We start from the raw sequence: 27,426 nt of genomic DNA, 5'->3' as shown, positions 1-27,426 counted from the left end.
GAGGGGCCGACGGGGGGTGCCGGCGCGGCACAGTGTCGCCCAGCAGCCACAGTGGCTCCTGACCTCGAGTTGGGCAGACTGCGTGGGCCGCCGGCCTGGAAGGAACTGGAAGTTGGAGCGGGCCTCAGAGCTGGGAGTGTGCAGTCAGCGCTGGGTTGAAAGGGCGGTGGCTTCGCGTAGCCAGTGTGCAGAGAGAAACTCTGAAATCTCAACAGCTTCCTTGAGCTGCACTAGTGTCCAGTGCAGGGGAAGTCCTGACGCATCCCCCGTCTGCTTGGGTCGCAGGTGCTGAGGACCGGCCCACCAGGCGCGGCGCCGTGGACGGCTCGCCGGCCGGCCGCGAGGACCCCAGCGGACCGCACGAGGCCCCGAGGAGGAGAGGGAAAGGCCAAAAGGTTGGTGTGAAAAGACAATGCTAAACTTCCAACGCTGCTGCGTCCTCTTGTCTGACTCGGGGTCCCCCACTTGGGGTTTGGGGTGCGTGGGTGTTGGGCACCGTGGCCGCGGTCCCGGTACAGAGGGGTGCAGAGCGGATGCGTTTGTCCGGGAGGCCGGGCCTCCCTCCAGGGCGCGAGGTTTTCCCGGGCAGGCCGCCCTGCGGCCTCTGTGGGGGAGCAGTGACCCCACGCCAGCCACGCTCAGCTCCCTGCAGGCCGGGGTGTCCGACTTGTCTCACCGGGGCCACAGCAGCCTCGCGGGTGCCCTCAAGGGGCCAGAATAACGGTAGGACTGCATAAAGGGAACAGCTCCTCAACTGTCAAGGAGCTGAAATCACATCCGGCCCTTGAAGGCACCCGGGAGGCTGACATGACCCCCGGTGACAATGAGTCGGACACCCCTGCTGTGGGCCTTTCTTCTTAGAAGTCCTCCCCTGTGGGTGGTTCTCCATCGCTTCCAGACGGGAAGGAGGGGGAGAGGGAGAGGGAGGGGGAGAGACGCTGATGCAGGAGAGGAGCACTGATCGGCCGCCTCCCGTGCGCCCGCACCAGGGATGGAGCCCGTGGTCTGGGGCTGAGCCGGAGCCGCCACCTCTGTCTCGGGTGTGCCCCAGCCGGGGCTGCACTCACCCCTGAAGTGGTCCCTTTCCGAACAGCGTGCGGGCGGGCGCCCGGCGGGCTGCTGGTTCAGGACGCCCCCGCAGCTTGAGAGGACTCCCGGCGCGTGCAGAGGGCGGGGCGTTGAACAGAAGAGGGGCCGAGAGAGCCCCAGCCGGGAGGCAGCGAGGCATCGCTGCACAGCCTTCGTTCTCGCGCGGAAATGGGGGGGGGGGGCGGCACTTCAGACAGGTCCCAGCACGGGCGGTGCGCGTGTGGGTGTGAGTGCAGCCGCAGGCACACCGGCGACTCCGCCCGAGGAAGCGCGGCCAGCACAGGGCCGGACGCCGGACGCCGCACTCAGCGTCGCCGTGAGTCTCCGCTTCGGAGTGAGGCTGTGCTGCTGCTCTGCAGAGCGGTCTCCTTTTCAGTTTTACATGAGTCACTGGTCACACTGTGGCTCCGCTCGTCTCAGAGGCCCGGGTCTTTCTCAGCGCAGGTCAGGTTCCCCGGCTGTTTCTCCTGGTTTTTGTTTTCGGCGGCTGTCGCTGTGTCGGTTCAGTTTTAACGGAAGGCGGGGACAAGGGAAGGGAGACCCTCGTGGGGCCGCCTGGCGGGCTCCGAGGGAGGGACCCGTGTCTGGTCCCCAAAGGAGCAGCAGGGGCCCGGGGATCCGAGGAACGTGGTCGCTCCTCCCACCCCAGTCCCGCCCGCTCGGGTCCCGGGCCGGGCGTGGGGACCCGGGGCCCGTGGCAGAGCGGGGAGAGGCAGGAGCCCCCGCGGTCCGAGCAGGCGTCTTCGAAAGGCCACACCAGAGGGCCCGCGCGTGGGAGCTGGCGTCTGTCCTGCCGCCCGCCCCTCCAGCCGCCCCGTGCCTCCCTCCCCTGCCCCTCAGTGGGCTGGGATGCGTCACCGTCGTCCGTCCGTCCGTCCGTCCGTCCGTGGGGGAAGGTGCTCTGGCCGGCCAGACGCAGTCAGGGCCAGCCCTCCCGGCCGCCCTGCGACTCGCCCCGTTCTTCCTCCAGCACTTCCCCCTCTTCGGGGCGGTGTGCTGGGCCCACGGGGACTGTCCCCACCCCGGCCCCGCTTCTCCACGGCCCCCAGTTCCTGGAGTGGGGAGTGGACCCTCACACGAGAGCTGTCCCCCCTTACAGTGTCCATCTTAGTCCACCTGGGCCGGCACGGACAGGGCGGCTCGTCACATCAGTTTCATAAGCCACAGGTTGCATTTCTCTGGAGACACTTTATTTTTTTTAAAGATCTTACTTATTTTATTTTTAGGCAGAGGGGAAAGGTTAGAGAAAGCCACGGAGAGAAACATCAGTGTGTGGTTGCCTCTCATGCAGCCCCCACTGGGAACCGGCCCACAACCCAGGCAGGTGCCCTGACTGGGAATTGAACCGGCGACCCTCTGGTTCTCAGGCCAGGGCTCAGTCCACTGAGCCACACCAGGCGGGCGGAGACAGTTGAAATGACAGAGCTGCCAGGTAGCTAGGTAATGATGGTAGGTCCTCAGGGAGCGACGTGGAGGTGTTCTCCGGACTCGGTCTCACGCCAGGCCCGATGCTCTGAGCACTTTCTCTGTGGTCGGAGTCCACAGGGGCAGGGCTGGCCACGGCCGGGTGCTCGGCGGACATCTGTCCGCGACGGGGCCGGAGCAGGGCCTTGGCAGCTGTGCGGCCGGTCCGGCTGCAGTTCCTCCTACGGGAAAGTGGTCTCCCTGTTTACCACTGAGTGGTACCAAAACCCAGACCACGTCAAAGAATGTTTTATTTTTAAAGGTTTCTCTTTTATCACTAGTAACACAAGTGCATTTGTTTAGTTTGGTCTGCCTTTGATCTCACTGGAACAATATTGACTAGGCTATTTTCCAAACGTGCGCGGTCTGTCTCTCCCCTCCCCTTTCCTCTCGCCACTTCAGGACTTCCAGAACGTGCTTTCGCTAAGATCAAACGCAGTGTTTCCTGCGAGTGAGTTGTTTCTTGCTGGTCAGTGGGTTGTTTCACGTGGGTGCCTCTCTGTGTTGGCCGGGGGTGCCGTGCGGTGCTGTGGGGCCGTGTCTGGGCACGTGCTCGTCCTCCCCCGGGCAGAGCCCCCTCTGAACAGCGGTGTGGGGAGCAGAGAGGGGTGGGTTTTCTCCTTTCTGTCCAGGCGGTCGGTGAGAGACCTCCCGAGATGCTCGGATGTGTGAGAAGAGGCGACAGAGGGACCCTGGGAACCTGAGACTTCACTCTGCGGCCCCAGCCAAGCGCAGCTGGTTGCTGCGACTTCGCTCCTGCTCAGGGCCCCCGCCTCGGTCGCAGGGTTTCCCCGGTCGGGGTGCGCACGAGAGGCAACCTGATCAGTGTCTCTTTCTCTTTCTCTCGTCCCTGCCGAAGATGCATAAACATGTCTTGGGTGAAGATTAAAAATAAAATAAAATAAATACATTGCAGATAATAAAATATAAAGGCTTCCACCTTGCCTTGAGGCTGCACATGGAATAGAGCGCATACAGTACGATTTTTTGTATTTTTTTCACTTCTGAGAGCTTCGTACTTACAACTAAAACGTTAAGACACGTGCTTTTTGCTTGCGTCCCTCGTCCTGTCTGGCGAAGGCAGTGAAAGCCCCGAGCGACCCGTGGATACAGGCGGCCTCGCTGGCCCTCCCAGCCGAGGCCGCGGCGCCAGAGCCGGGCGCGGGAGGCTGGGCCCCGCACGGACGTGGTCCACTCACGGTTTAGTGCTGACGGAGGGTGTCTCCCTGCCTCCCTGCTGACAGCGAGGAGGCCCCTCTCCCCCCGCCCTCTCCCCTGTCCCCGGGGGCCGGTCTTGTCCCCTTGTCTCTGGGAGTCTGTGCCCAGCCGGCCGCCACGGGCTGCAGTGCGGCCCTTTTCTTCCGCTGGTGCTGCTGCTGCTTCCTGTTGACATAGTGACCTGCGTCACAGGACATCGGGGCTGGTTTCGTCTGTCCAGTTACTGTTGACAGACCATAGAACGTTAGATTCAGGTGCACAGCAGAGAGATGAGACGTTTATACAGAAGTTGTGGAGTGGGCAGGTCCTTACTGAACTGCCAGTTTCCGTCCTCCTGCCCCGTGACGAAGAGAACGAAGTGTGACTGTTGCTAATCGCACCATCCCTTGCCCTCGACCGAGGGAAGCGATCCCTACAGGCGCCGCGTGCGGACAGAAAGCTCGGACTTGCACCTTGCTTCTCGGTGGCCGTCACTCATGCTCCCTGTCCCCGCTGTCACCCACGCACACGCCGCCACCTCTCACATGCCCGGGGTCCCTCCTCAGAGGCCCCCCTCGCGCCCCAAGTGGAGGCTCTACCCCACCTCCTGGTTGCCTTGCACCCAGCCCCTCCTCTTGGTCGTCGTCGTCGCTGCAGCGAACCACCCTTGAGCTGCAGCAGCAGAACATCCCGAGGTACGGGAAGTGTGCCGAGAGCGTGTCAGGGCATCAGGCCAAGACCCTCGGCGAGGCTGGGTTAACGAGGTCCCAGGCGCCCCTGTTTTACAAAACTACGTCTGACGTGCCTCCTCAGCTGAAGGCCGTCGACCCAGAAGAGGCTGGATTTCAGGTGGAGAAGCGAGACCCCGAGGAGGGGCAGCGAGACGGTGACACTGCACTGTGGCTGTCTAGCACGAGCACAGAGCGGCCAGGACGTGGGCAGTGGAAGGACTGTCTGTCACGTGGGCCAGCCCGGACACGTGTGGGGCGCCGCGGTCGGCTCACGGCCACACTGCCCAGCGGACTGCGTGGGAAGTGCATCCTGCGAGTCCCAGAACGGGTGGAGGACACGCGTCTGTTTTTAAAATTATGTGCACACACACTCCCGCAGAAAGGATGTTTGGCTTGGAATATATACCAAATCATTAAACACTTGTAATTTCTGGCTGGTAGAATTACAGGGGAATTTATGTGTGTAATGATACATAGCCAGAGCCTTTAAAATTTTTTTTGGTCATAAGCATGTGTTTTACCTACGTAAGTAAGGGACATATTTTAAAGCTGTTATAGGCCCTGGCTGGTGTGGCTCAGTGGATTGAGCCCTGGCCTGAGAAACAAAGGATTACCGGTTCAATTCCCAGTCAGAGCACAGGCCTGGGTAGCAGGCCAGGTCCCCAGTAGGGGGCGCACGAGAGGCAACCACACACTGATGTTTCTCTCCCTCTCTTCGTCCCTTTCCCTGTGTCTAAAATGAATAAAATCTTTTTTAAAGTACTGTTATTGAAATCGAGTGTAAGCACAAGGAATGTAGTCAGTAATGTTTTAATGACGGTTCGGTGCCAGGTGGGCACTTGAGCCGTGTGGGGAACCACTTTGGAGTGCACACGCTTGCCTGGCCGCTGTGCCGCGCACCTGAAGCTAACGCGAAATCCTGGGGGCTGCAAACTGTGACTGAAGAAACCCGGTAGAAACTCCGCAATCCCAGCGAACAGCAGCTGCGGCCCCTGAGGAAGCAGCCCCGGTACCTGCGCTCCTAAGGGCAGGGCACTGAGGGCTTGGACGGACTCACCCAGTGGACACACCTGGTCATTGTGTCCCTCTGCCCGAGACAAGGACGTGGCCCTGAGAAGCCCTGGGTGACGGGCCCCTTGGCAGAGCCCACGCACGGGTAGCCCGCGGGTCCACTTGCCAGTGGTGGTGGGAGGGGCTTCTTGGGAACCTGGTCTTCCCCGCGGCCCCCCGCCCTGGGCTCTTCCGGACGGCTGTCAGAGTGGCTTCTCGGCGTCCACCTCCCGGGCTGTCAGGGTCCAGGAGAACGCAGGTGTCGCGTGCACTGAGCCCGGCACAGCTAACGCCCCGGCTTATTACAAAAGCATGAGCATGTGGTTCTGTGACACAGCCATGTCACACTCAAGCACACCATGCGACACTTTAGGTGAACTGCAAATTAAACCTATAAATTACTGCACCCTTTTATCACCCTGTCAACCACACGCAAGCAGGCTTTACTTCTGCGGGACCGTGTGTGTGTGTGTACATATGCATGCTTACATGTTTATTTTCAATGATGTAACTTTTCAAGACACCTACTAAAATTTGTTTCTGTGGGAAAACACGTTTTGTATTTTTGACCGTTTCCCGTTCCTTCCCTCTCGAAACCCGCAGCCGACGAGGACGCTGGTCATGACGAGCCTGCCGCCCGAGTGAGTACTCCCCGTCTCGGCCGCGTCCCCCTCGCCGCGCCGGTGCTCCCCGTGTGCCCCGAGCTGCCGCGCCGCCTGCCGCGCTACCCGGCAGCCCGTGCTGTGTCGCTGCTGCTCCGGACGACGGGCGTCCGAGTCCGATGGTCGCTGGACATTGAAAACGGGGCCACGTCAGAGGTGGCATGGGTCTGCTGTCCCCCTCGCTGGCTGGCCTGCCGGCTTCGTGTGCCCACCCCGCACCGAGAGAGAGTGCAGGAAGCAGGGCGTCGCTGCCGCAAGCGTTTCCCCCGTGCTCCGAAGCACACCCCACGGCGCGTGCAGATGACGGTCTTCCCCGACTCGTGGAGGCGCACGCGGCCGCCTGCCCGCTCTGCGCACCTGCCTCAGGCCTTTCTCGCCGCGCAGCTCGCCCCGCACCTGCAGCGCCGCCTTCTCTGGGACGGGTGCCGAATCCCCGTTTACGGGGAAACCGTGTGTCCTCACAGCAGCCCTGGGTTGTTAGCCACGGTGGGGCGTCTCACTGACGAGTGGGCCGCAGAAAGGGCACAGGTCCCGCCCGTGTTCAGAAGCCTACCCTCGTCCTGCCCGCAGCTCGCATGTGGATGGCGGAGAGTCCGCCCCGCCCGGCCCCTGGGAGGGGCAGTGCGCCCCAGGCTGTGCTCGCGTCCCTGGAAATAACACGTCGCACGTTCTTCTCAGGAGCGTGACACAGAAACGAACATCGGACGTGCGGATGCTGTTTCTAAAAGCCTGGGGTTTTGCCCCAAGCCTGGGGTTTTGCCCCAAACCCAGAGACATTAAAGAGCTACTTCTTTGGGAGGCTTGAAAACCAAACTCCTCACGTAGGCCTGACAGTGTCTCTGTCTCGACCCCCCCCGTTGCCCACTTCCTGCCCGAGGCGAGCACGAGACCCCGATGCCCTGTTGTGTCTCTCTGGGGCTCGGGGCCCAGCGGCTCTGCCTGCCGAGTGTCCCGCACGGGTTCGCGGCTGGCGTCGCACCAGCCGGCTGCCTCCAGGACAGCGTGTGAATAGGCCAGTAAGGGGATGACCTGCTCCCGAACCACAGCCAGTCGATGCCGCTGTCCCCCTGGTGAGACGCTGTCCCCCCAGGCCAGGGAGGAGAGAGGGCCGGGTCCACGTCTCACCGAGGTGACCTTTTGCCCGAGCAGGCCCCGGGGAGGGGGAGACCCAGTCTTACCCGACGTCCAGCCCCCGGTGCACAGAGTGCAGGTCCTCACCTCGGGGCCCTGGCCGGGGAGTGGTGGCCCCAGTGCTGGCCGGCACGCTGGCGGCTCCAGGGGCTTACTCCTTGGGCGGTGCATGGCCCATGCCCCTCCCTCCCGGGAGCACCTCGCCAGGCGGGGGCTGGGACCCCGCGGCACCCGAGAACTGCCGTGGCCACGCAGGGGCACGTCCCGCAGGGGCCTCAGGGAGCGCTTGGGTCGGCCAGGCGTGCCTTGTCCAGGACGAAACCCTCCGGTAGTCCTGAGACTCGGTGTCCACGGTCTGATTGCCCCCCGGCCGTGGCTGCTGCTCCCGGGGGCCCCATCAGTGAGCCCCCAGCTGCCGGCTGCCGGCTGCCGGTCACCGACAGCAGCTGAGACGCTGACACCCTGGCACGCTTGTTCTTCAAACCCACCCACCGGGTTTTTGTTCCGTCTTTACATCAACATGTGGGTTTGAAATCCCCTTGAACCCGCGCACAGCACGTTAGATGCCATACCGATGAGCCACACTTTGAGAAGACACTTGTGAGCACGTGCAGCCCGTGGCTGGTGGCTGCCGGGCTCTGAGCCGGGGGAGTCCCAGGTGCACGGACCCGGGGGACGCTGCGGAGCTGCGGGGTCTCGCGGCTTTTGGCTCTGCCCCGCTTTCCTCTCCTCTGCTCCGCTCTGTGTTGCGTTGCTTTGCTTTGTGTTGCTTCGCCTTGCGGCCCCGCCCCACCCAACTCTCCACTCTCCACAACCCCAGGAGGTGCAGGTCTCCGGTGGAAGTGGGGATGGGACCCGGGGCTCGAGCGTTTATCTTCTCGGCCCACGATCTCTACGAGTTTGGAACTGTGATATGGTTCGCCCCTGTCACTGACGGGGAGAGACAGGTCTTGGCACCCACGTTCCCAAGGTCACGGGGGAAGAGAGCTGCTGAGGGCCGCCTCGGAGGGTGGAGGGCGGGGGGTGTGAGTGCTGGTCTCTCTGAGCGCGGACCCAGCACCCGGTTCCCCCTGCCATGCGTGTCCTTGTCGGAGAGGGGAGAACCTACTTCTCGTGTGTGTGTGCTGGGGAAGCCCCGCGCGTCTCTGCCTCTCCCCGGCGTTTCCAGAACTCGCCAGGAGAGAGGGAAAAGCCGGGTGTGGGAATGGAAGGTGTTACTAGAAAGGCAGACAGGAGGAACGGAGAGTCGTTTGGGAGGGAAGTTAAACTGGAAGACTTTTTTTAAAGGTACTTAAGGCCGTAGCGTAATGACATCGCAGACGGTGGACGTGACCGGCTCTGTGCCGGCGAGGGGCCCCGGTCACTTTCGCCCTAAGAGTGGACGGGGCCGCTGGACGACAGGGACCTTCCCCTCCCCTCTCAGTCCACGAACCGTGTGTCTGACTCGCAGGAAACAAACGTCGCATTTTCCCGGTGAAAGGCGCCACTGACAGCCTGGTCCTGAGCAGGCGCAAACTGCCCCCGCGGGTCGGAGGGGACCACCGCCGCTGCAGTGGGGGCAGCCTGGGGCCGGGGCCGGGGCGCCCGCGCCCCCACCCCCACCCCCACCCCCACCCCCGGGCGAGCCCCCGCCTGCCTTCTCGGCCCAGAGAACAGGCCCTTGGGGTTGAGATCTGAGGTTCTCTGACCCCCCCGCATTTCAGGTTATGGGTCGCAGACATTCAGACAGGACCACCGTAGCGGGAACCAGTGCAGACTCCCAGGGTCCTCAGGTTTCTCAGAAACTCTGTGTGATCTCGGTGGTGCTGCTGCTCAGCGGGAAGCGTCTGTGCCGCTGACTTCTCTTCTCCCCGTTCGCAGAAAGCAGAGCATCGTCCTCCAGGTGGTCGCCAAGCTGAAGGGCTTCTCCGTGGTGCGCGAAGTGTGCGGCAGCACCACACACGTGCTGGCCGGGCAGGCGCTGCGCACCCTCACCGTGCTGCTGGGTCTGGCGCGCGGCTGCTGGATCCTGTCCTACGAGTGGGTAAGCCTGGGCGGGGCAGGGCAGGGCGGGGCCACGGGGTGGGGGTGGGGCCGGCGGGGGGGGGGTTCACTCCGTGCCCATCGCGTGCGTTCCCGTGGGCGGGGAGAGCCCTCCGGCGTATCCCCTGGCCGTCACCTCCGGCCACCGCTGACCCATGGGAGCGGAGCGCCGAGGGGACCCCTCAGCCCCCGGGAGAAATCCGATTAGAACGGACTTGGAAGGAAAGGCTCATGTGTGTTCCCACAGCCCCACGCACTTTCTGTGTGTCTGACCGAGAAATAACGTGACCTGTGTCACTGACGGTTTCGAAAAGCCCCAAAAATCCGGTGCCTGTTTTTACAGATGGATTTAGTTAGGATGAATGTTAATCCCATTTGGACACATTTTATCTTATGCATATCTATCTGTAACAGTACTTGCCCTCATTTCTGTGAATTAAAGGTAGTTTGTTTTCTTTAAATCATTGTTTTCATTATTCATAAAAGTTAGAATTGTTACTGTTCCTATTTTTATTTGCCGCTCAACCCCTGGCCACGCCAGAGCCCTGCAGCCTGGTGAGAGGGGTTGTCGGCTACTTGGGTCACTACTTTGCATCTGCACAGTATCCACCCTCCCTCCTCCTCCCACCGAGAATGTATCATATTAATGCTGTGTCAGTTTGAGCCAGTGGAACTGGGATACGCTAACAAACTGCAGATGCCTGTGTAAGCACAGCTCTGGTCCCGTCCCCACATTGGGATTTGACCCTGCTGCCCTCCAGTCCAGGATGCGTGAGACCCTGGTGCCCTCGGGCACCGGGCGGGAAAGCTGAGGCTGCCCCGGAACGCCCCCCCCCCCCCGAGTTTGCACCCGTGGTGGCCGGAGACTCCCTCACCTGCTTAGACTCAGTGCTGACCCGCACGGCCTGGCGCGGGGGAGCGCGTGCGCGTCCAGCTCCCGTGAACGAGCGCCCTGCTCGCTCTCTCTCCGGGTCACAGTGTGTCTTCGCCAGTCAGCTGCTCCTTCCCTCATTTCCCGGAGGAGAAAATGTTCTTGGTCCTCCGCGGAGATGCCATCTGTCCTTGACTCTGTGCCCACCCTGTCCTCCTGGGGCTCCGAGCCGGCCAGAGGGGTCAGGCACGAGGGTCAGCGTTTGTTCTGCCGCGCCGGCGCCGCCTCGCTCTGCTCCGGGCGCCGCCAGGGCCTCCCCGCTGACGCCGAGTGGAAAGGGGGCCAGGTGCCGGTTTCGCTTCCACGTGGGGCGTGCCACGCCGTGGGCGAGTGGAGGGGACTGAAGCGGGTCACTTAGCGAACTCCGGTGCCCGGAGGAGACTGCTGTCCGGAGCGAGGAACTGGGCCCGCTCAGTGTCTTGGGGGAGAGAGTGGCCTGTGAGTGCAGGGGGGACAGAGAAGGGGCCCTGAGGCCCCTAGGTGAGGGGGAGGAGTGAGGCCGTGCTCACAGGCGGCGTCATTGTCTTTGTGGGCGGCAGGAGCCCGACCGAGGCAGCTCTTAGGACCAACATGCGAGTTCAGCAAGTTGTCAGGCATGCAATAATGTAAGGTCCACACCGACATATTTCAGTATAAATCTAGCTCTTTCCAGCCGGCGCTGAGCCATGGGCACCTCTCGGGGTGGCTGGCACAAGTGCTGCAAGACCAGGGGCAGGAGGAAGCCCCCCCCCGAGAAGCGAGAACATGAGCGGGGGCGCCCCGCTGCCAACACTGAGATGGGCCCCCGGCGTGTGCACATGGTTCGGGTGCGAGGAGGCAGCAGGAAGGACCGGGCCTGGAAGCCGGACGTGGGCAGCTTCTCCGGGGGCTCGGGGTGTTGTGGGCGCAAAACAAGGGTTACTGAGGTCGTCTACAAATGTCCAGCAGCGAGCTGGCCGGGATCAAGACCCTCGTAAAGACCTGCACCGTGCTCACCGACAGCACCCCGCGCCGACAGTGGTGTGAGCCCCACCGCGCACGGCTCGGCCCCTGGGCCGTAGGAAGGGGGCCCAGCCGACTCCTGAAGAGGAAGAGATTTTGAACAAAGAGCGATCGAAGAAAATTCAGAAGAAATATGACGAAAGGAAAAAGAACGCCCACATCAGCAGTCTCCGGGAGGGGCGGTTCCGGCGGGGCAAGCTGCTGGCACACATCGCTTCGCGACCGGCCCGTGTGGCCGAGCGGGCGGCTGCGAGCTGGAAGGCGAGGCGCTGGAGTTCCATCCAAGGAGCACTAAGGCCCGGAAAAGGAAGTAACTCCTCCTCTCTGCTTTCACATTAAAAAAAAAAACAACAGATCCCTCTAATAAAGGAGATCTGTGTTAAAAAATACATATATACACACATATCTCTAACCCGATAGTGTGTACAGAATCTGTATGCTGGAGATCATAAAACGCCGACTTCAACCACAAAGAATTAAATGAGGGACGCCCCATGTTCACAGACCAGAAGGCCGTGGGGCTAAAACGTCACTCCTCCTCGGAGTGGTCCGGTCACGGTCTGGGGAGACACCTTCAAAGATGCAGGCACGCTGACCCTGCAGTGCACGCAGAGGGGAGCAGGGACCAGCCTCGAGGACAGACTTCTGGGGAGAAGAGCGATGTCGGAGGACCGGCCCTGCCTGGTGCGAGGGCCTCCTTCCCACCGCACTGGACGGGTGGGTGCTGGACAGGCGTGACGGGCCGGAACGGAGGGTCCGGGTGGCATCGCCAGCCTCGACGCCAGTGCAGGGGGCTTCCGCCGAGAAAGGGCAGTGCTTTCTGCAGGCGGTGCTGGGCCCAGAGACCCCAGCCTGCAAGATGAGACGGGAGACTCGGAGGAGCCAGCACAGGAGAAAACCCTCACGCCCTTGGTGCACGAAGAGGAGTGCTCCCCAGCACCAGGGGCAGGCTGTACGAGGGAAACCGGCCCCCGGCCCCCCCAGACTTTCCCTCAGTCCCTGTCAGAGGCCGGAGAAGTCATCTGCCCATCTCCCCCGACGGAGGACTGACACCCGGAATGTACAAAGAACTCTCCGGACTCAAAATAAGAGAACGAACACCCCAAACAAAAATGGACCCAAGTATTTTTTTAACGCTAGGAGGTACAGTTGGCCAAAAAGCACCTGAAAGCTGCTGAATGTCATTGTCCTTAGAGATGTGCAGCTTTCGAGCCCAGGGGGACCCCACCGCACACCCCATGGGCGGCTGTGTTCGGAGCAGAGTGGCGGCCCCCCCCCCCCCGAGGGTGTCGGTCCCGCCAACGGCGCCGGTCCCTGGGCGCTCACACCCTACTTCGGCGAGTGGGGGACGGCGTGGCCACTCTGCACAGCAGCGTGCAGATTCCACAGGAAGTCAGACGTGCACACGCCGCCCCCCCAGCAGCCTGCCCCAGGGAGGTGGCCGGAGAAAAAGGCCGGCTGTGCTCGCCCCCGGGCCTGCGCCTGAACGCCATGCGGCTCTGCTGCTCCTAGCCACCCAAGCCTGGAAGCCAGCCCCTGCCCCTCGGAGGCAGGCGGGCCAGTGGACAGACCAGTGGTCCCCCCACATGGCAGGTCACTGCTCCGACTCAGGAAGCAGCGGCCATGTTTGCCTCCGTCCAGTGTGTCCCAGGCGGATGGCTTTCCGTCGGTGTGACTTCCGCGAGGCTGAGCTCTCCAGGCTCCGAAAGAAACACTCGGGAGGAAGACAGACAGCCCTGCGGAGACGGAGCTCGGAGGGATGCGCCCCCCAGCCAGGGAGTGCCAAGGACTCCCGCCTCCAGAAGCCGCAGAAGGAACTGCCCACTGGCCCTTGCTGCGGGCGGCCAGTCTGCAGAACCGGCTGTCGTCCGCTGTAAGCAAGAAGGAGGAAGGCGGTCGAGGCCCCGGGAGCGTTCAGGAGCAGTTGGAGGAGCAGTGCCCACAGAACGCGTGAAATCCACTGCCTCCGCTCTCCGAGCTCCCGAAGCCAAACCTAGAGGTCCCGGGGTGATGCGGGTGGGGAGCTGGTCCCCAACCCCTAGGGGCGGGGGCTGTGTGCCCCTGCGAGGGGAGCGTGAGCACCCAGGTCGGCGCGCCGGCTGACGCCCGAGGCGTCCCCAGGACCAACGCCTGCACGGCCGCACACCAGGCCTGCGGTCACCGTGTCCCAGTGACACGCTCCCCGCCCAGTATCGCCGTCTGTTCTAATTCATTTTGTAAAGGCTCGAGCCCTTTTTTTTTTCTGTTCCAGTTCGGGCACGACATTATTTTACATTAGTTTCAGGTGCATTTTACAGCGTGTCCCGTGGACACTTCCAGCTCCCCGCTGGCACCGCACTCAGTGACCACAACGTTGTCACCGCGCTCCCTGTGCCGGACCTCAGGTCCCTGGAGGGTTCTGCATATCGCTGCCAATCAGTGCCTCTTGGCCCCGCCCTGCCCCCCTTGGCCCCGCCCTGCCCCTCTCGGCCCCGCCCCTCTGGCTCCCGCAGCCTGGGCCCCTGTCTGAGTCTGTTGTTCCGAGTGTCTGTGCCCTTCGTTCCGTAGACCCCACAGGTGAGTGGGAGCGCCCAGTGTTGGTCTTCCCCTGCCTGACTCACTCCACTGGGCACAGTGCCCTCGGGAACCAGTGGTTTTAATGCCGGGACGGCAGGGTTTCCCCCTCCCGGCGCCACTAAGCAGCCGCGGCTCCTCGGAGGTGCGGCCTCTGCCAGGTTCCTGCGTCCTGTCTCGGTCCCTCTGCTCACGTCCTTCTGCGGGGAAGACGGAGGTCCACAGAGAGCCTCCGGAGACGGAGAGCGGAGTGGCGGGGCGGCTGCTGCTGAAGCGGCTGCACTGGGGGCACACGCCTGCACGTGAGGACGCACGCCTGCACGTGAGGACGCACGCCCGCACGTGAGGACACACGCATGCGCGCCCTACTCGGAGGCCCCCCCCTGCCTGTGTGATGCGCTCAGCGTCCCCGACGGCGCCCACGTCTGCGCCGCGCTGACCCGAGGGCCGTTTTGCAGCAGGAGGCCCACAGAGCGAGGAGACCCCGGCCTCCGGGGTGTGGGCCGTGTGCAGGCCCCCGACTGGGAGGAGCGAGAACTTAAGAGATGTCAGCCTCACACCGGAAACGACGACGTGCCTGCCCCCCGCGAAGAGCTGTGAACGTCACGTGCTGTCTGCCGTCACCTTCGCTTCATGCGTCAACCCTGGGCCCGGCCGGGTGTGCTGCTGCTGCTGCTGCTGCACCCTGTTCGTCACCTCCTGTGAGTCAGGGGCTGCACAGTCGGGCCCCCCCCAGCCCCAGAAGGGAGGGGAGGTCGCCGGGCACCGGGAGTGGTCTCGGTGGGCGCGGCCTGCCGACGGGCGGGGTTCCGGTGTGATCTGAAACAGCCCTCGGAGGCCACGGCGGTGCCAGTTCTCCCGGTCCGCCCGCCCCTGTCCACCTCCGCGGGAGCAGGTGCCTGCAGGTCGCCACCCTCCGACTGTGAGAGCGGCTGCGGCCTTGGGGTCTGTGTGCGTCTCTGAAAGCAGCTGCCGGCGCTGACCGTGCAGGTGGCGCCTCCACTCCCAGGATCCCGGAAGGGCCTGGACCCTGTGGCTGCGTGTCACCTGCCTGCCGGCCCTGTGACGTCATCACGCTGCCCGACGCTCCGCAGCGGGGGCTGCGCGTCTGCTGGTTTCCCTCCAGGGTTGCAGGCCTGCCCCCTTCGGGCAGAGACGCTCGGGAGGGGACTGAATGTCTCCCCACGGCCTCAGTCTTACCCAGGACGAGGAGGTGGCGTCTTTCATGTCTCTGTAATTTCCTAAAGACATCCAGTCGGACAGGCGTGGCAAACTTCCCCAAGACGGAGCAGCGGCCGCGCCGTTTACGAAGCCGCTCCGGGCAGTCCGGGAGGCTGGGTCCTCCCCCGCCCGTCCTCCGGGGTGCACCTGGGCCGGGACCCCGCCGTGCGCCTGTCCCCTGGGGCCGGGACGTGAGGCGCCCGCCCTCCACGCCCGGGGTCCCCGTCTGTGCTCGAGAAGGCCTCTCCCTGTGGTCCGGCCCCTCCTCCTGGTCCCCGGTGCGGCGCAGGGGGTTCTGAAAACGTTCAGTTTGGCCGGCAGCGGAGCCTGGCCTCCAAGACAAACAGGGCCGAGAATGTTTTTGTTTCAGGGCTTGTGTGGTGTTCTCTGGAAACTTCTTGTGGCGCTCCAGCAGTTCTTTAAAATTAGATGGCGGTATGAGGCCCACTTAGTCTGTCAAAAAAAAAAATGATGGTGCTTTTATAACAATTCAGTTTGAATTTTTTTAATTTGTGTTCTGACGAGCCTGTTGGCAGATCGTGCGCGGTCACAGCAGCGCCAGCTCCGGCGCTGGGCTGCTGCCCGCCGCGAGGAGAGGATAATGGGTGTTTCTGGCCGAGGGGTCTGGCGGCCCCAGAGAAACAGCACCGGGTTTGAGGTCGCTCTTTCTTGGGGATGGGAGACGGGGCGCATCCCAGCGGAAGGAGGGGACAGCACCTCCAGCTCGGGGCCCATTGAGAGCAGCGCTCAGTCGCCGGGCTGTGCTCGGGGGGCAGCGCTCCCTGGGTCCCTGAGCCCCCGCCTGTCTCCGGGCACTTCCCCGGGGGGCTCCTGTGTGCCCTCCGACTTCCCTGCACTTATGCTTTGCCTCCGGGGGGCAAGTGACCCGTCTTGCCCCTCCTGCCCTGTGGCGTTCCCGTCCCCGTCAGAATGGGGGCACAGGAGGAAGGGTGGGTCACCCTGCCTCTGGGGCAGCAAAGGGGGTTCTGCGCAGCTCGTGAGTGAGGCTCGATGCGGGGCTGTAAATGAATCGGTTCCGAGTGCAAATCCGGACTTTGGAAGCCGGTTCGGTCCCACAGCCACACCTGAGGACGCTGACTGTTAGCAAACAGGAGAACACGCCGTGCTCAGGTGTCCCGCAGCCCAAATGGGGGCTTCCTGCTGGGCATTTTCCTGAACTGAACCACGAGCCTCGGTCTGGCTCTCGCGGTGCGTCCAGGCAGCGAGGGCCCTGCACCGTGTCGTGGGGATGAGCGGGGAGGGGAGCGTGGGACTGTGCCGCCGGTTTCCCTGGACAGCGTGGGCCCCTCCCGGGCGGTGCTGCGCCCTCGGGGCTCCCGGCGCCCTTCCCAGGGGCCTCTCAGGCGGCAGAGGGACTGCGGATCGCGCTCCGAGGAGAGCTTACAGACAGAGGTGCCTGGTGGGCTGGCCTGTCACCGGCCCCGGGGCTGTCGTGTCAGGGTCCCTGGAGCCTGCGTGGTCTGCAGCCTTGGGCCAGGCCCCGGGCGGGGCGGGGAGGGTGGCGTGGCTCCCCCTGGACGTGGCCGCTGACTGCGTGTGAGCGCGGTCCCGTCACCGTGTTACAGAACACGGGGCCAAAGGGGACCGACGGGGTGCTATATACTCTTACCGAAAGGACCCCCCACCAGGTTCGCTTGTCCGCCGCCAGAGGAAAGACGTCTCCCAATGCCAGAGATTCGTGAGAAGGAAAGGAAATGTTTATTTAAAGTTATACAGACTTAAAGTAGTGACCCGGTGTCTTCATTAAAAAACCAGAGCCCTTTAGGATACCCACAGATGCACACAGTGCTTCCTTCTCCCTCGGCCCTAATCTGGGTACCACATCCCAGGAAAAGTAGATCCAGGCTCCCAGCACCATCAGCTGTGTGGCTGGCCAGGATCAGGCCGCGTGGTTCTCCTCCAGCAAAGCTGCGGTGAGGGTGGGGTCGACCCCCCAACTTTGATGGGAAACCTCCAAAGTTGACTGGCGGTTCTCTGCTAAGGCCGCATGGTGATTCTCTCTCGCAGGGCTGTGGGAGTCCCACTCTGGCCAAAGCCGCATGGTTCTCCCTTTAATGGCTGCTGCGTCTGGGTTTAAATCCCCGCACCAATCTTTCTCTACAGCCTCATTTCCGACTCCTCCCACAATTGGCTACACCTGCCAGCACTTCCCTATCCTTCCAGCTTTTCTGGGCTGCCATAGTGGGTCTGGGCAGGTGTGGCCCCATGACGTGGAGCCAACCATCTCCAAGCTCTCACACAGGTGCTGTAACCGGGGGACCTGCCTCCCAGTTACGTCTTGGGTGGAAGTCACTCCCTTTTCTCTGGCTTAGAACATGGCCACAGCTGTTTAACATATCTATGCAACCAGTTAAAGGTTATATATATGTTAAATGACCACGCCAGAGGTTAGCTGCAAAGCTGTTGCTGTACAAAACAATTCAGTGGTCCTGCTCCATGTGTCCCTTCCCCCAACCCACACCCCTGGGAGTGGGGGGTGAGGACATCCTAATATTTCCTGGACACCTTGAGTTCTGGACCTGATTCCAAATCCCTATTTGGGCCCCCCCTCTTGGCTTCACCCTGCAATAATCCCTCCTTTCAAATACACAACCACTTTATAACCATATAAAGGACAATGGACGAAGGTCTTATTTTCTTGTAACTACTTCCGGCTGGACATGGACATCGTCCTACCTACCCATGGGTCAGGGGTGCCCTGAAAGTGGCGGGGGGGGGGGTTGCAGCACGGAGGGAGTTCTTACTATAAGGGGAAGGACCTTACAGAATCCTGGTCAGTTGGCTGTCACCAGGAAGTCGCAGGCTCAGTGACCAAAGGCTGGCATTACTGGACTGTTGGCATCCTGGTCATACTCCGGAGGTGACAGATTTGGAAAGAGTTGGAAGGCACAATTAAATCATAACCACTAAATGACAAAGGCAGGGACTTACGTAAGGAATGGCTTATCTGGAGGAAGGTGTACAAGGCATGCTACACCTACCCAAAGCCCTTGTGGCCCACTCTACTTCACTCGGGCCGAGGGGAATATATATATTACGATTTCCCTCCTTTCAGATTTCTGGGCCCTTTCTTTCCAAGCCATCAAGACAGAAAAGGGAAAATCAGTTCTAAAGTGAAGCCCACAGACCGCCCAAACCATTCACCAACCCAACCACTCAGTTCAGCCAAACCGTTGAGTCTCAGGGGGTGATGATGAAAATGGGCTCCTTAAGTGAGGCCTGTATTGCAACCAACCACTCAGGTAATGAAGTCATAGGCATACGCCCTATGAAAACAGAATAACACACAGGTTAGAATTCACACAACAATCCCCAAACCAGTCTCGGTGCCTGTGAGACTGTCTTTTGGAAAGACATTCACTTGCAAGGTCCTTCCTGCAATGTCATTTAACAGTGGCAATTTGACAGGCCCTTTGCACATGTAAATGGTACATCTTTGGTGATACTACAAACCTGGTTTCAACTTTCAAATGAAAGTAAACTTTCAAGACAGCTGCACCATTCTGATGTCCAATACTGAGCACTGTGATTTTCCTTGAACCACAATTTTTCTCCTTAAGATCACCCTCATTGTCATTAAAGGGACTACTTTGAGTCCCACTTTTAATTTTGACTGTTCATTTGCATAAACACACCAAGAGCAGCCTGGATCACTTATGATCTCTAAGTCACTTTGCTGGAATTCACGCAGGGAACCTTCAGGTTGACTTCCCGGTCTGCCCCGCCCCCCTTGGGGCACAGAAGCAGAGCCACACATCCGCCATCTGGCTTCGCCTGTACCAGTTGTTTCACTCAGATCCTTGAGGCTTCCATTGTGCCTGCAGGTTCCTTTCTGGCCATCTTTCAGGAAAGCAACCTTCGTTCCTTCCCTGGAAAGACTGCCACGAACCACACAACCAGCCAAAGTACCAGGCTTTTCTCGTGGGCTTACGCTAGCTTCTCAAGTCAATCCCAGGTCCTCGGGGCTTTCTGGTGATGACCAGAACCCATACATGCCTCCTTCAGGCGTGACATTCCAGTCAAAGTCTTGGTGAACAAAACCACTATTAGTGATTGGTCTTATTGGTTTTATGCAAAGAAACCTTATGTCAGCACTCACTCCTTCAGAATGCCAAATTCTGGAGGGATCAGGTAGGGAGAAAAATACAAAGTGTGAAGGAAAATCCTTTTTCCTTGTTCACTTTCCTACAGAGTATGAAGTTTCAACCTTTTCTGGAATCCTCGATTGTCTTTTCAGAGCAGATACAGAGCAAAATCCAAAACAGAGCTCCAGAACAATACACAGGTAGGGGCATTCCCTACGCGTCCATCGGTGCGTCCACCAATGCGTCCATCGGTGCCTCGCAGAGACATGCTCTTTCAGGCCCGGTCTCGTGGCAGAGACACCCTCCTTTGCCTCTGGCTGAGACTCTCATCAGCCCCGAGTGACCCTTCCTGGGTCCCAAGTGGCAAAGGCACTCTCCCCGACCAGTTACAGGTGACCTTCCCTAGGTCTTCAGGTGCAGAGGGTTTCTGATCAGAAACAGGACCAATGGGAGAAACCTGCTCCTTTCCCACGAAACCAGAAAACAAATGGTTGAGGTTTCCTTTCCTCCAGGTTTAAAACTTTTACATCCTTTATACATGTTTTTACCCATCCATATTTAACCACCATTCACTCGTAATCCCTGCTCCTTCCCCACACTAGGAAGGACGATACTTAAACTCAGTACTTAAACTCAGCATGTGGCAGCCAAAGGTCCCCAGCACGACAGGCACCTTCCACTAAACGTCCCCAGATTCGCAGGGACGTCCTGCAGCTTTCTGAAGCTCAGACCCTGCAAACTCCCTATAGATCAGATGGTCAACCTTGGACCTCAGCCCATGACCTTCGGAACCAGAGTCATTCCGATCAGAACCAGTTACGCAGAGAACCTGACCGGTGCAGTGCCCACACGGCAGAAGCACACAGCCCATGATCTGAAGAGAGCCCTTAGCCACCACCTTGCCCAGTTCCATGATGGCGGAACTCTCAGGGGACCCATCATCAAGACAGCAGCGCCCATGCCTGACCCGTCCTCCGTGGGGGGCACTCACGTGGCTCATCCTCCATTTTACCCAGAATGGCAGCGCACCCCCATGGCTTGCTGTCCGATCCCCAGCACACATGCAGGCTGGGCTTACAGAGCCTAGCGGTTTGCTTCCTCCCCAAACCTGAGTGCAGGTTCCCTTGGTGCCACCTGGGCTCCCCGAAACTATAAGTGAGCAAGCAGACAGGGGCCACCTGGGAGCAGCACACTAACCAAACCATCGTCCACACCTCCATTGTTCCAAAACGGTGTCCAGAAACCAGTTTTCAACCAAAACACTTTCGTGTTTCTGCTCCCTCCCCGTTTCATTTCCTTTTCACCTTTCTGGGCATGATAGGCGGCCGATGCCCTCAGGAAGGGTGCAGAGAAATTCTCAGAGACTGGGAAAACTCCAGAGTCTCACTCTGTCTCACCCGAGGGGGTCGGTCTGCCACGGGCAATTAGGGACCCACCGGAGGCCAAAAACTGTTACAGAACAGACTGAGGGGGGGCAATTATTGACCCACCCAGGGACGCCAGAAACTGTTACAGAACAGGGCCAAGGCGGGGACGATATACTCTTACCGACAGGACCCCCCACTAGGTTCGCTTGTCCGCCGCCAGAGGAAAGACGTCTCCCAATGCCAGAGATTCGTGAGAAGGAAAGGAAATGTTTATTTAAAGTTATACAGGCTTAAAGTAGTGACCCAGTGTCTTCATTAAAACACCAGAGCCCTTTAGGATACCCACAGACGCACACAGTCCTTCCTCCTCCCTCTGCCGTAATTTGGGGTACCGTATCTCAGGAAAAGAAGTACATTCAGGCTCCCAGCACCATCAGCTGTGTGGTCGTCCAGGGTCAAGCCGTGTGGCTCTCCTCGGCAAAGTTGCAAGGGGGTGTCCACTCTGCCAAAGCCTGGTAGTTCTCTCCACAACGGCTGCCACGTCTGGGTTTAAATCCCCTCGCCCATCCTCCTCTGCAGCCCCATTTCCTACTCCTCACAATCAGTTACACCTGCCAGCATCCCCATACCCTTCCAGCTTCACTAGTAGGGCCGCCATAGTAAGTCTGGGCAGGTGTGGCCCCATGGCGTGGAGCCAATCATCTCCAAGCTCTCACGCAGGCGCTGCAACCAGGGGGAGTTGCCTCCCAGTTGACTCCCTTTTCTCTGGCTCAGAGCATGGCCACAGCTATTTAACATGTCTGTGCAACCAGCTAAAGGTTACAGATGTGTTAAATGACCACGCCAGAGGGTAGCTGCAAAGCTGTTGCTGTACAAAACAGCTCAGCATGTTCCTGCCCCATGTGTCCCTTCCCCCGACTCACACCTGGGGGGGGAGTTGAGGACACCTTATGTATCTCTGTAATATTTCCTGGACACCTTGAGTTCTGGACCCCATTCCAAATCCCTATTGGGGCCCCCCTCTTGGCTGCACCCTGTTTCAACCACACCCGGAATTCGCGTGTCTGCACCAGTAACTGGATCTGTGATCTCGTGCAGGCGCTGACGGAATCTGCTCCGTCCCCCTGGCCCAGGACCTCACAGGCTCACAGGTCCGGAGGCCGTGACCTTGCCTGGAGGAGAAGGTCGACACAGCCCCCCGCTGCTTTGACTTGGGCTGCTGGGGGTAGATGGGGGTGCCATCCACTGCAGGGGGGTAGACCGGGGGACAAGGATGGCCTCTGGGTGTGGGGTACAATAGAAATTCTGGTCTGTACACGCTGAGTGTGAGATTCCCGTGAGAGACACATTCAACTCGTCACAGTAGTTGCACAGGTAGCACGTGCACAGGTAGCACGTCACAGGCAGTGTGTGCGCGCACATGTGTCTTCCGGGCACGGCCAGCACCGTCACTGCTCACTGGGGGACATCACCGCACAGATGGTGTCAGTCCAGCCCTGCTGCCTTGGGAGCGAGTGCACAGGGCCGGGTGGGGTGGGCAGTGAGCTGAGGATGGGGCGCGGGCTATGCCCGCACTTGGAAGACGGGGGAGGGGGAGCCGCACCGGGAAGTCCGGACGGGCGCTGGTGACAGGTGAGCAGCGGCCGCAGGTGATGCTCGGGCACAGGGGGACCGCGGCCACCGCGGGAAGAGGGCGGGCGGGCGGGCTCTCCGAGCCGCTGACGGGCGAGTGGGGAGGAGCCGGGGCCGGGGCGCTGGGCCTGACCGCTCCGGCGCCGCCGGGCCTCAGAGACAGCGCCTAGGAGGTGGGAAGGACCACGGCCGGCGGAGGGTCAGGGAAGAGGTGGGGCCTGAGTGTGCAGACCCTGCCGGGCCCCTGGCCGGCCTCCGGAGTTAGGTCGGCGCCAGGAGGTAGGAGCCGGGGCCGCCGCAGGGCCCATGGAGAGACAGTTGGTGTTAGTACGATGAGTTCGGCAGCAACCCCCTGAAGCTCCGAGCGTGTTGGGGTACCAGGAAAAACACGGAGCCGGAGTCAGGGCGCGTGCGCCACCAGTGCTCTGTCTGGCAGACAGTGCAGCGGAGGGGTCGGAGGGGTGAGGCTGAAAACCTGCAGAGCAGGGCGGGGGCTCCGTCTGGGGCTGGTCGCCGCCCTCCCTTCCAAACGACGGCCTTGGGGGGCCGCACTGTCTCCTTGCCTGGTGCTCCTTGACGTGGGGCAGCTGAGCGGTGACCCTTTGAACCCCGACGACCTCTTCCTCGCCTGCGAGGGCGACCCCGGGGCCTCACCTCAGCCCGTGTCGAAGTGTGTCGCAAGGTGAAAGCCTGTGTTTGGGGAAAAACCTACGCGTCATCCAAAGTTTCGTCTTCGTTCCCTTCCCCTGGCGACTTTCTGTTGCGTTCCTAAGGCTTCACCTCTGTTTCCCTGACACGTGAGCGATGCAGTTGGCGTTGGAAACAACAGCACAGACGCCTCAGCAGGAAAGCCAACCGCGGCTGGGTCTCCGAGGGCGTTCTGAGAAGGGCCTCCGGCTCTGCAGCATCATTTATGCATCAGGGGTGTCGTCGACACCCGTTTTCAGGCTGCTGAGCTCTGGTCGGAGTCACAGCAGATGCTGGGAACCGCCGACCACGACGCTGCGGGGCCGTGAGCAGCCTCTGGGATGCGGCGTCCGTGATCCCCTCGGTGTCGAAGAGAGCTGACACGAGAAGCACTGGATTTTAGGGCACCGCTGGGCATTTTTCAAAAGTATAATTGGCAACTTGGTGCATTCCACTGCCTGATACGTCGTACGCGTGAGCCCACACAGTGGGCTTCTCCTAGAACTCGTGGCCCTGGACGGTTCTCTCCAGAGAACTTTTTAGATTTTTTTTTTCCTTAACCTGAGAAGGAGGAATAATGTAACTATAGAAGTGGTTTTGTCAGCTGGAATACCAGCTTGCCTTGGATGCCTGGTAACAGATCTGTTTCTCAGTTTTTTTGAGTTGGTTTTTGTTCTGTGGAAAGAAAGCTGCTTTGCCTGCGTAGGAGCTTTCAGAACCTAGTGGTAACCTGTCCAGCGCCGGCGACGCTCAGGTGGTGCACAGGTGTGCAGGCACGAGTCCGACCCAGGTGCGCTCCAGGACCCCTGGTGCTGGCGCTCGGGAAGCCGGGCGGAGGAGGTGCTTCAGCCCTTCGCTCGGGGGGCCCCCCCCCCCGCCCACTCTGTGCGGCGCTGTTCACCCTTGGAGGGCTCCCGTCCCCGGGGGGGGATGGGTACTCACCTGCCCCGGAGGTTGTCTCCTGCCTTCGGGCGTGTGGGAGAGTCACGGAGCGAGGGAGACTGGCACGCAGCAGACACCTCGAGTCACGGACGGGGCTTCCTCCCCCGTGCGTGCTCCTGGCGCTCCGTGCACTCCGACTTGTCGGCGTGGAGCGTTGGTTCCCGTCGGTAACTGGTGAGCAGTGTCTCTGGCAGCAAACCTTGGGGACGGCAGGGGTGAGCCTCTGGGGCTCCCAGGCGGGGGCCGCGCAGAGGCTGTCCAGATGTTGAAGCTGCACCTCTCCAGCTGACAAGGGCGCTTCCTGCGGCCACTGCAGGCTCCCCGAGGGCAGGAGCGGGGCCCCTCCGTGGGGACACGGGGCCGGGGGCGAGGGTGGGGACCCAGGGCAGGACGTGGGACTGGGCGCTCGTTGACCGAGGAAACAGGATGGATGGTTGAACGTGCTGATTTCTAAAAAGAAAATCTCAGAATTTCTTCTGGTCTCTGATGAGCTAAAAATTAAAAATGTCGTGTAAAAACATTGTACATCACTATAAATTACAGAAGTATTCGTGTATTTGTGCGTTCCGTGTTAGCATTCATGGAAATCACATTGTCTGGTGCTCACGGAAGACCCAAAAACCTCTGCAACTGAAGTTCACGGAAAGAAGAACCAGGAACACTGATCGCTCCTCGCAGCCACAGTGTTTGGGTTGTTGTCTATCATGTTAATAGTAATTTCTGCTTTGTTTCCACAAAGGAAAGTGACGTTTCTGCTGTTTATTTTAGTTACATGGGAACGTGTTAGATTTATTTCTTTGTTTTCGTTTTGATAAGGAAAACATGAGCTTGCGTTATTTATAAAGATGTTTGGACTTCCCATTTAAGCGCGCTTGCTGAAATGCTGGGTCACGCTGCTCTTTGCTCAGCAGTGTGTGGCATGTGGCTGAGAGCGTGCGGCGAAGCTCTCAGACCCAAGAGTCACCCCAACGACGGGGGCAGCCGGGGCGCGCAGACCCAGCAGACGCCTGTGGGCGAGGCAGCCGCACGTCTTTGTGGGCACGCTCCAGCGTGCGTCCGCAGGCGGCTCCTCTCCCCCGCCAACCACCGATGTCCAGTCTCTGTCGCTCCTGCGGACTTCTCGTTCTTAGGGCTTCGTTGCTCATCTTCCCTGTCTTGGTTACGTAGGTCGTGTTAAGGTTTTGGTTTGGGGCCGCTTTTTTCGGGACAGCTGGCGTAGTGCTTTTCAAGTCTTAAAACCATGCGCATGCCCTGGGGATCTCATGAAAATGCAGGTCCTGAGTCTGTGGGTCCCCGCCTTCCTTTGCCACCGGCTCCCCAGGACGGTGCTGGGGTGGCCTGGGGGGAGGGGCTCCCTCCCGGCCACGTTCACGGTGGCCTCCTGGGAGATCCGCGGGTGTGGCGCCCCCGGGCCGGGAGAGGCGCTCTCTCGGCTCATCGGGCAGTGGTCCTGGGGGAGCCGAGGCTGGAGTCCGCTGGAGTCTGGAATGACACCGGAGTTGTAGCAAGTCGCTCCCGGTCGCAGTGCTTGAAAGTGGGCGTTTGTGACTTCGGGTCCAGCTCATCGGACAGTCACAGCCCGCGTTCATTCCTCCTGGCCTCTCCTTCCGGAGGTGGCCCAGGGCGTGTTTGTGCCCGCCCCCGCCGTGGATGCCAGTCGGCTCGTGCTGCGCCCACCAGCCACACACGGGGGGGTGACGGGTGACAGCGAGGACGTCAGCACTCCCCTCCCCCGACCCCCAGTGTGACTGTCTAAGCCCCCGCATCCTTCTGCAGGTGCGCTGCCCGGCCAGCACGCAGCACCCAGCACCTGTCAGTCACCGTTGCTGTTGACCAGGCGCCGCCGGCCACCTGCCCGGCACCTGCCGCACACCTGCCGCACACCTGTACTCCCAGCCCGACTGAGCGAGCCTCGCAGCCACCGTGCTCCGTGAGGAGGACTCAGGGCCACGCGGCACCTGGCCCCTTCCACACCGCGTGCCCGTGACAGGCGGGCCCCCGGAGACAGGCTGGGGAGGGTTTCCGGGGCGGGCGGGCGGGGGCGGGAGCGGGAAGGGGGGCAGTGACGACTCACAGGTGCAGGGGGTGCACTGAAAAGCCCTGAAACCAGAAAGGCGGTCGTCACACGGCACCGCGAGCGCACTGGACGCGCTGACGGTGCACCGTGATGCGGTTGATGGTGCATCAGGCGAATTTCCCCTCAACTGCAGGATCCCGTCTGCTGTATAGGTTTGTGTTTTTTGAATAACTCCAAGGAGTTACAGAAAGTATTTCCTGATTTCTCTGAGCTGTGCTGGTGATGCAGAGGAGTGGCTTGTTTTGGAACAACACACTTGCTGCCCTGAAGCCTCGCCAGTTCTTCGAGCTGGTCTTCTGCGAGACGAGACCCCTCTGCTTTCCGGCTCCAGGGTGCTCGGGACACGAGCACCCGGTGGTTTGTGACAAAGACTGCACTGCAGGCGGCGTGGCGTTTCTCCCCGCAGTTCAGCCCAGCTGCGCCTTCACCGCCGCAACTATCGCAGGAGCCCCACGGATACCTCGTGACTTATAACGGCGTGCAGTGTTTCCTGTGACAGAAAGACAGACCAGCGCGCCTCCTCTCCCAGAGCTGGGAGGAGAGAGAGACTGGTGTAGCCCAGGTGCCTGGACTCCGGGCTCCTGATACTCGATACTGTCCACTCGTGGGAGAAACATGTTCTCCCTGTAGGAAACAGTCAGCACGGTGTGCATAGTGCCGGATTCTCTTAAGGTTTTCTTGCTTGAGGACAGCAGTTTCCTTCGTACCAGAGACAAAGAAGCCATCAAAGCCGATGAGAGAAAAACACTTGGAATACGGCTTCCGGAGTCTGGTTGGCTCACAGCAGCAGGAGGCCACTCCCTGTCTCTGGGCCCCCGCGGCGGGTGGGCGAGGGTGCGCCCGCCGGGCCAGTTCCGCAGCCTGCGGGGCAGGCGGTCCCACTGCTCGCGCTGACCGAGGCCCCGCGGGCTGAATCTGGGGCCGAGGGTCCGTCCGACGGGATTTCAACTCATCAGCGAGTGTTTTGTGCAACGTACATTCCTTCCCACGCAAAGAACATTGTGCACGTCTCCCCCAAAGCCCCCCAACTTCTTTCTTTCTTTTTTTTTCACCTGCTGTGTTCTCACAAGTATTCTTAGTGCAGGCGCCGCCGTGGGCACTGACGACCACACAGGCGGGCGTGTGCTCTGGGGGCAGGCCCCAAAACCGTGACCGGCTTAGCGGGCCGTTCAGAAACTTGGAATAAACTTAGTAGCACAACTGTGATAAGAAACTGTGACTACTCATTAATGTCTTCAACATGATCAGTGATGCTTTCCAGGGAGTGAGATCAGCTTCCCTTCACAACTGCAGTTTTCATGCCAGGGCTGCATCATCATTGTATGGAGTGATTCCTTTGTTCAAGTGCAACCTGAAATGTCTCTTACAGGTCACCTTTCTCTCGAATCCCAGCTTTCCCTCCTCACTCATATAGTTAACTAATTCTGAAGAATTTTTTCTCGCTCTAAGTTAACTTTTTTGATAAGTCAAAAATTAAGGGGACCCTGTTTAAAGAGTTCACTTACTGTGAATAAGTTAATTTTTTAAAAGATTTTATCTATTTATTTTTAGAGAGGGAAGGGAGGGAAAAAGAGAGAGAGAGA

At 60.5% G+C, this 27,426-nt stretch overlaps 1 protein-coding gene and 1 pseudogene across 8 annotated transcripts in view; both read left to right on the top strand.

Moving 5' to 3' along the window:
* MCPH1 (microcephalin 1) overlaps window positions 1-27,426 on the top strand; it is a 128,467-nt gene that overhangs the window by 18,473 nt on the left and 82,568 nt on the right. For 7 of the 8 annotated variants that reach the window (XM_045821358.1, XM_045821357.1, XM_045821351.1 and 4 more), the window contains exons 9-11: window positions 286-395; window positions 6,135-6,172; window positions 9,185-9,347. In XM_045821358.1, the coding sequence (XP_045677314.1) occupies window positions 286-395; window positions 6,135-6,172; window positions 9,185-9,347 (311 nt within the window). Of the gene's footprint in view, window positions 1-285; window positions 396-2,955; window positions 3,396-6,134; window positions 6,173-9,184; window positions 9,348-27,426 lie in introns of those variants that run through there. The other variant, XM_045821356.1, reaches the window with a different exon arrangement.
* Window positions 10,943-11,572, top strand: LOC123807481 (annotated as a pseudogene).

Source organism: Phyllostomus hastatus, unplaced genomic scaffold, assembly GCF_019186645.2.
Source record: "Phyllostomus hastatus isolate PE091 unplaced genomic scaffold, TTU_PhHast_1.1 phas_scaffold_46, whole genome shotgun sequence".
Taxonomy (NCBI): domain Eukaryota; kingdom Metazoa; phylum Chordata; class Mammalia; order Chiroptera; family Phyllostomidae; genus Phyllostomus; species Phyllostomus hastatus.
Note: the sequence above shows the minus strand (reverse complement) of the source record. Positions and strands in the feature narration are given on the sequence as shown.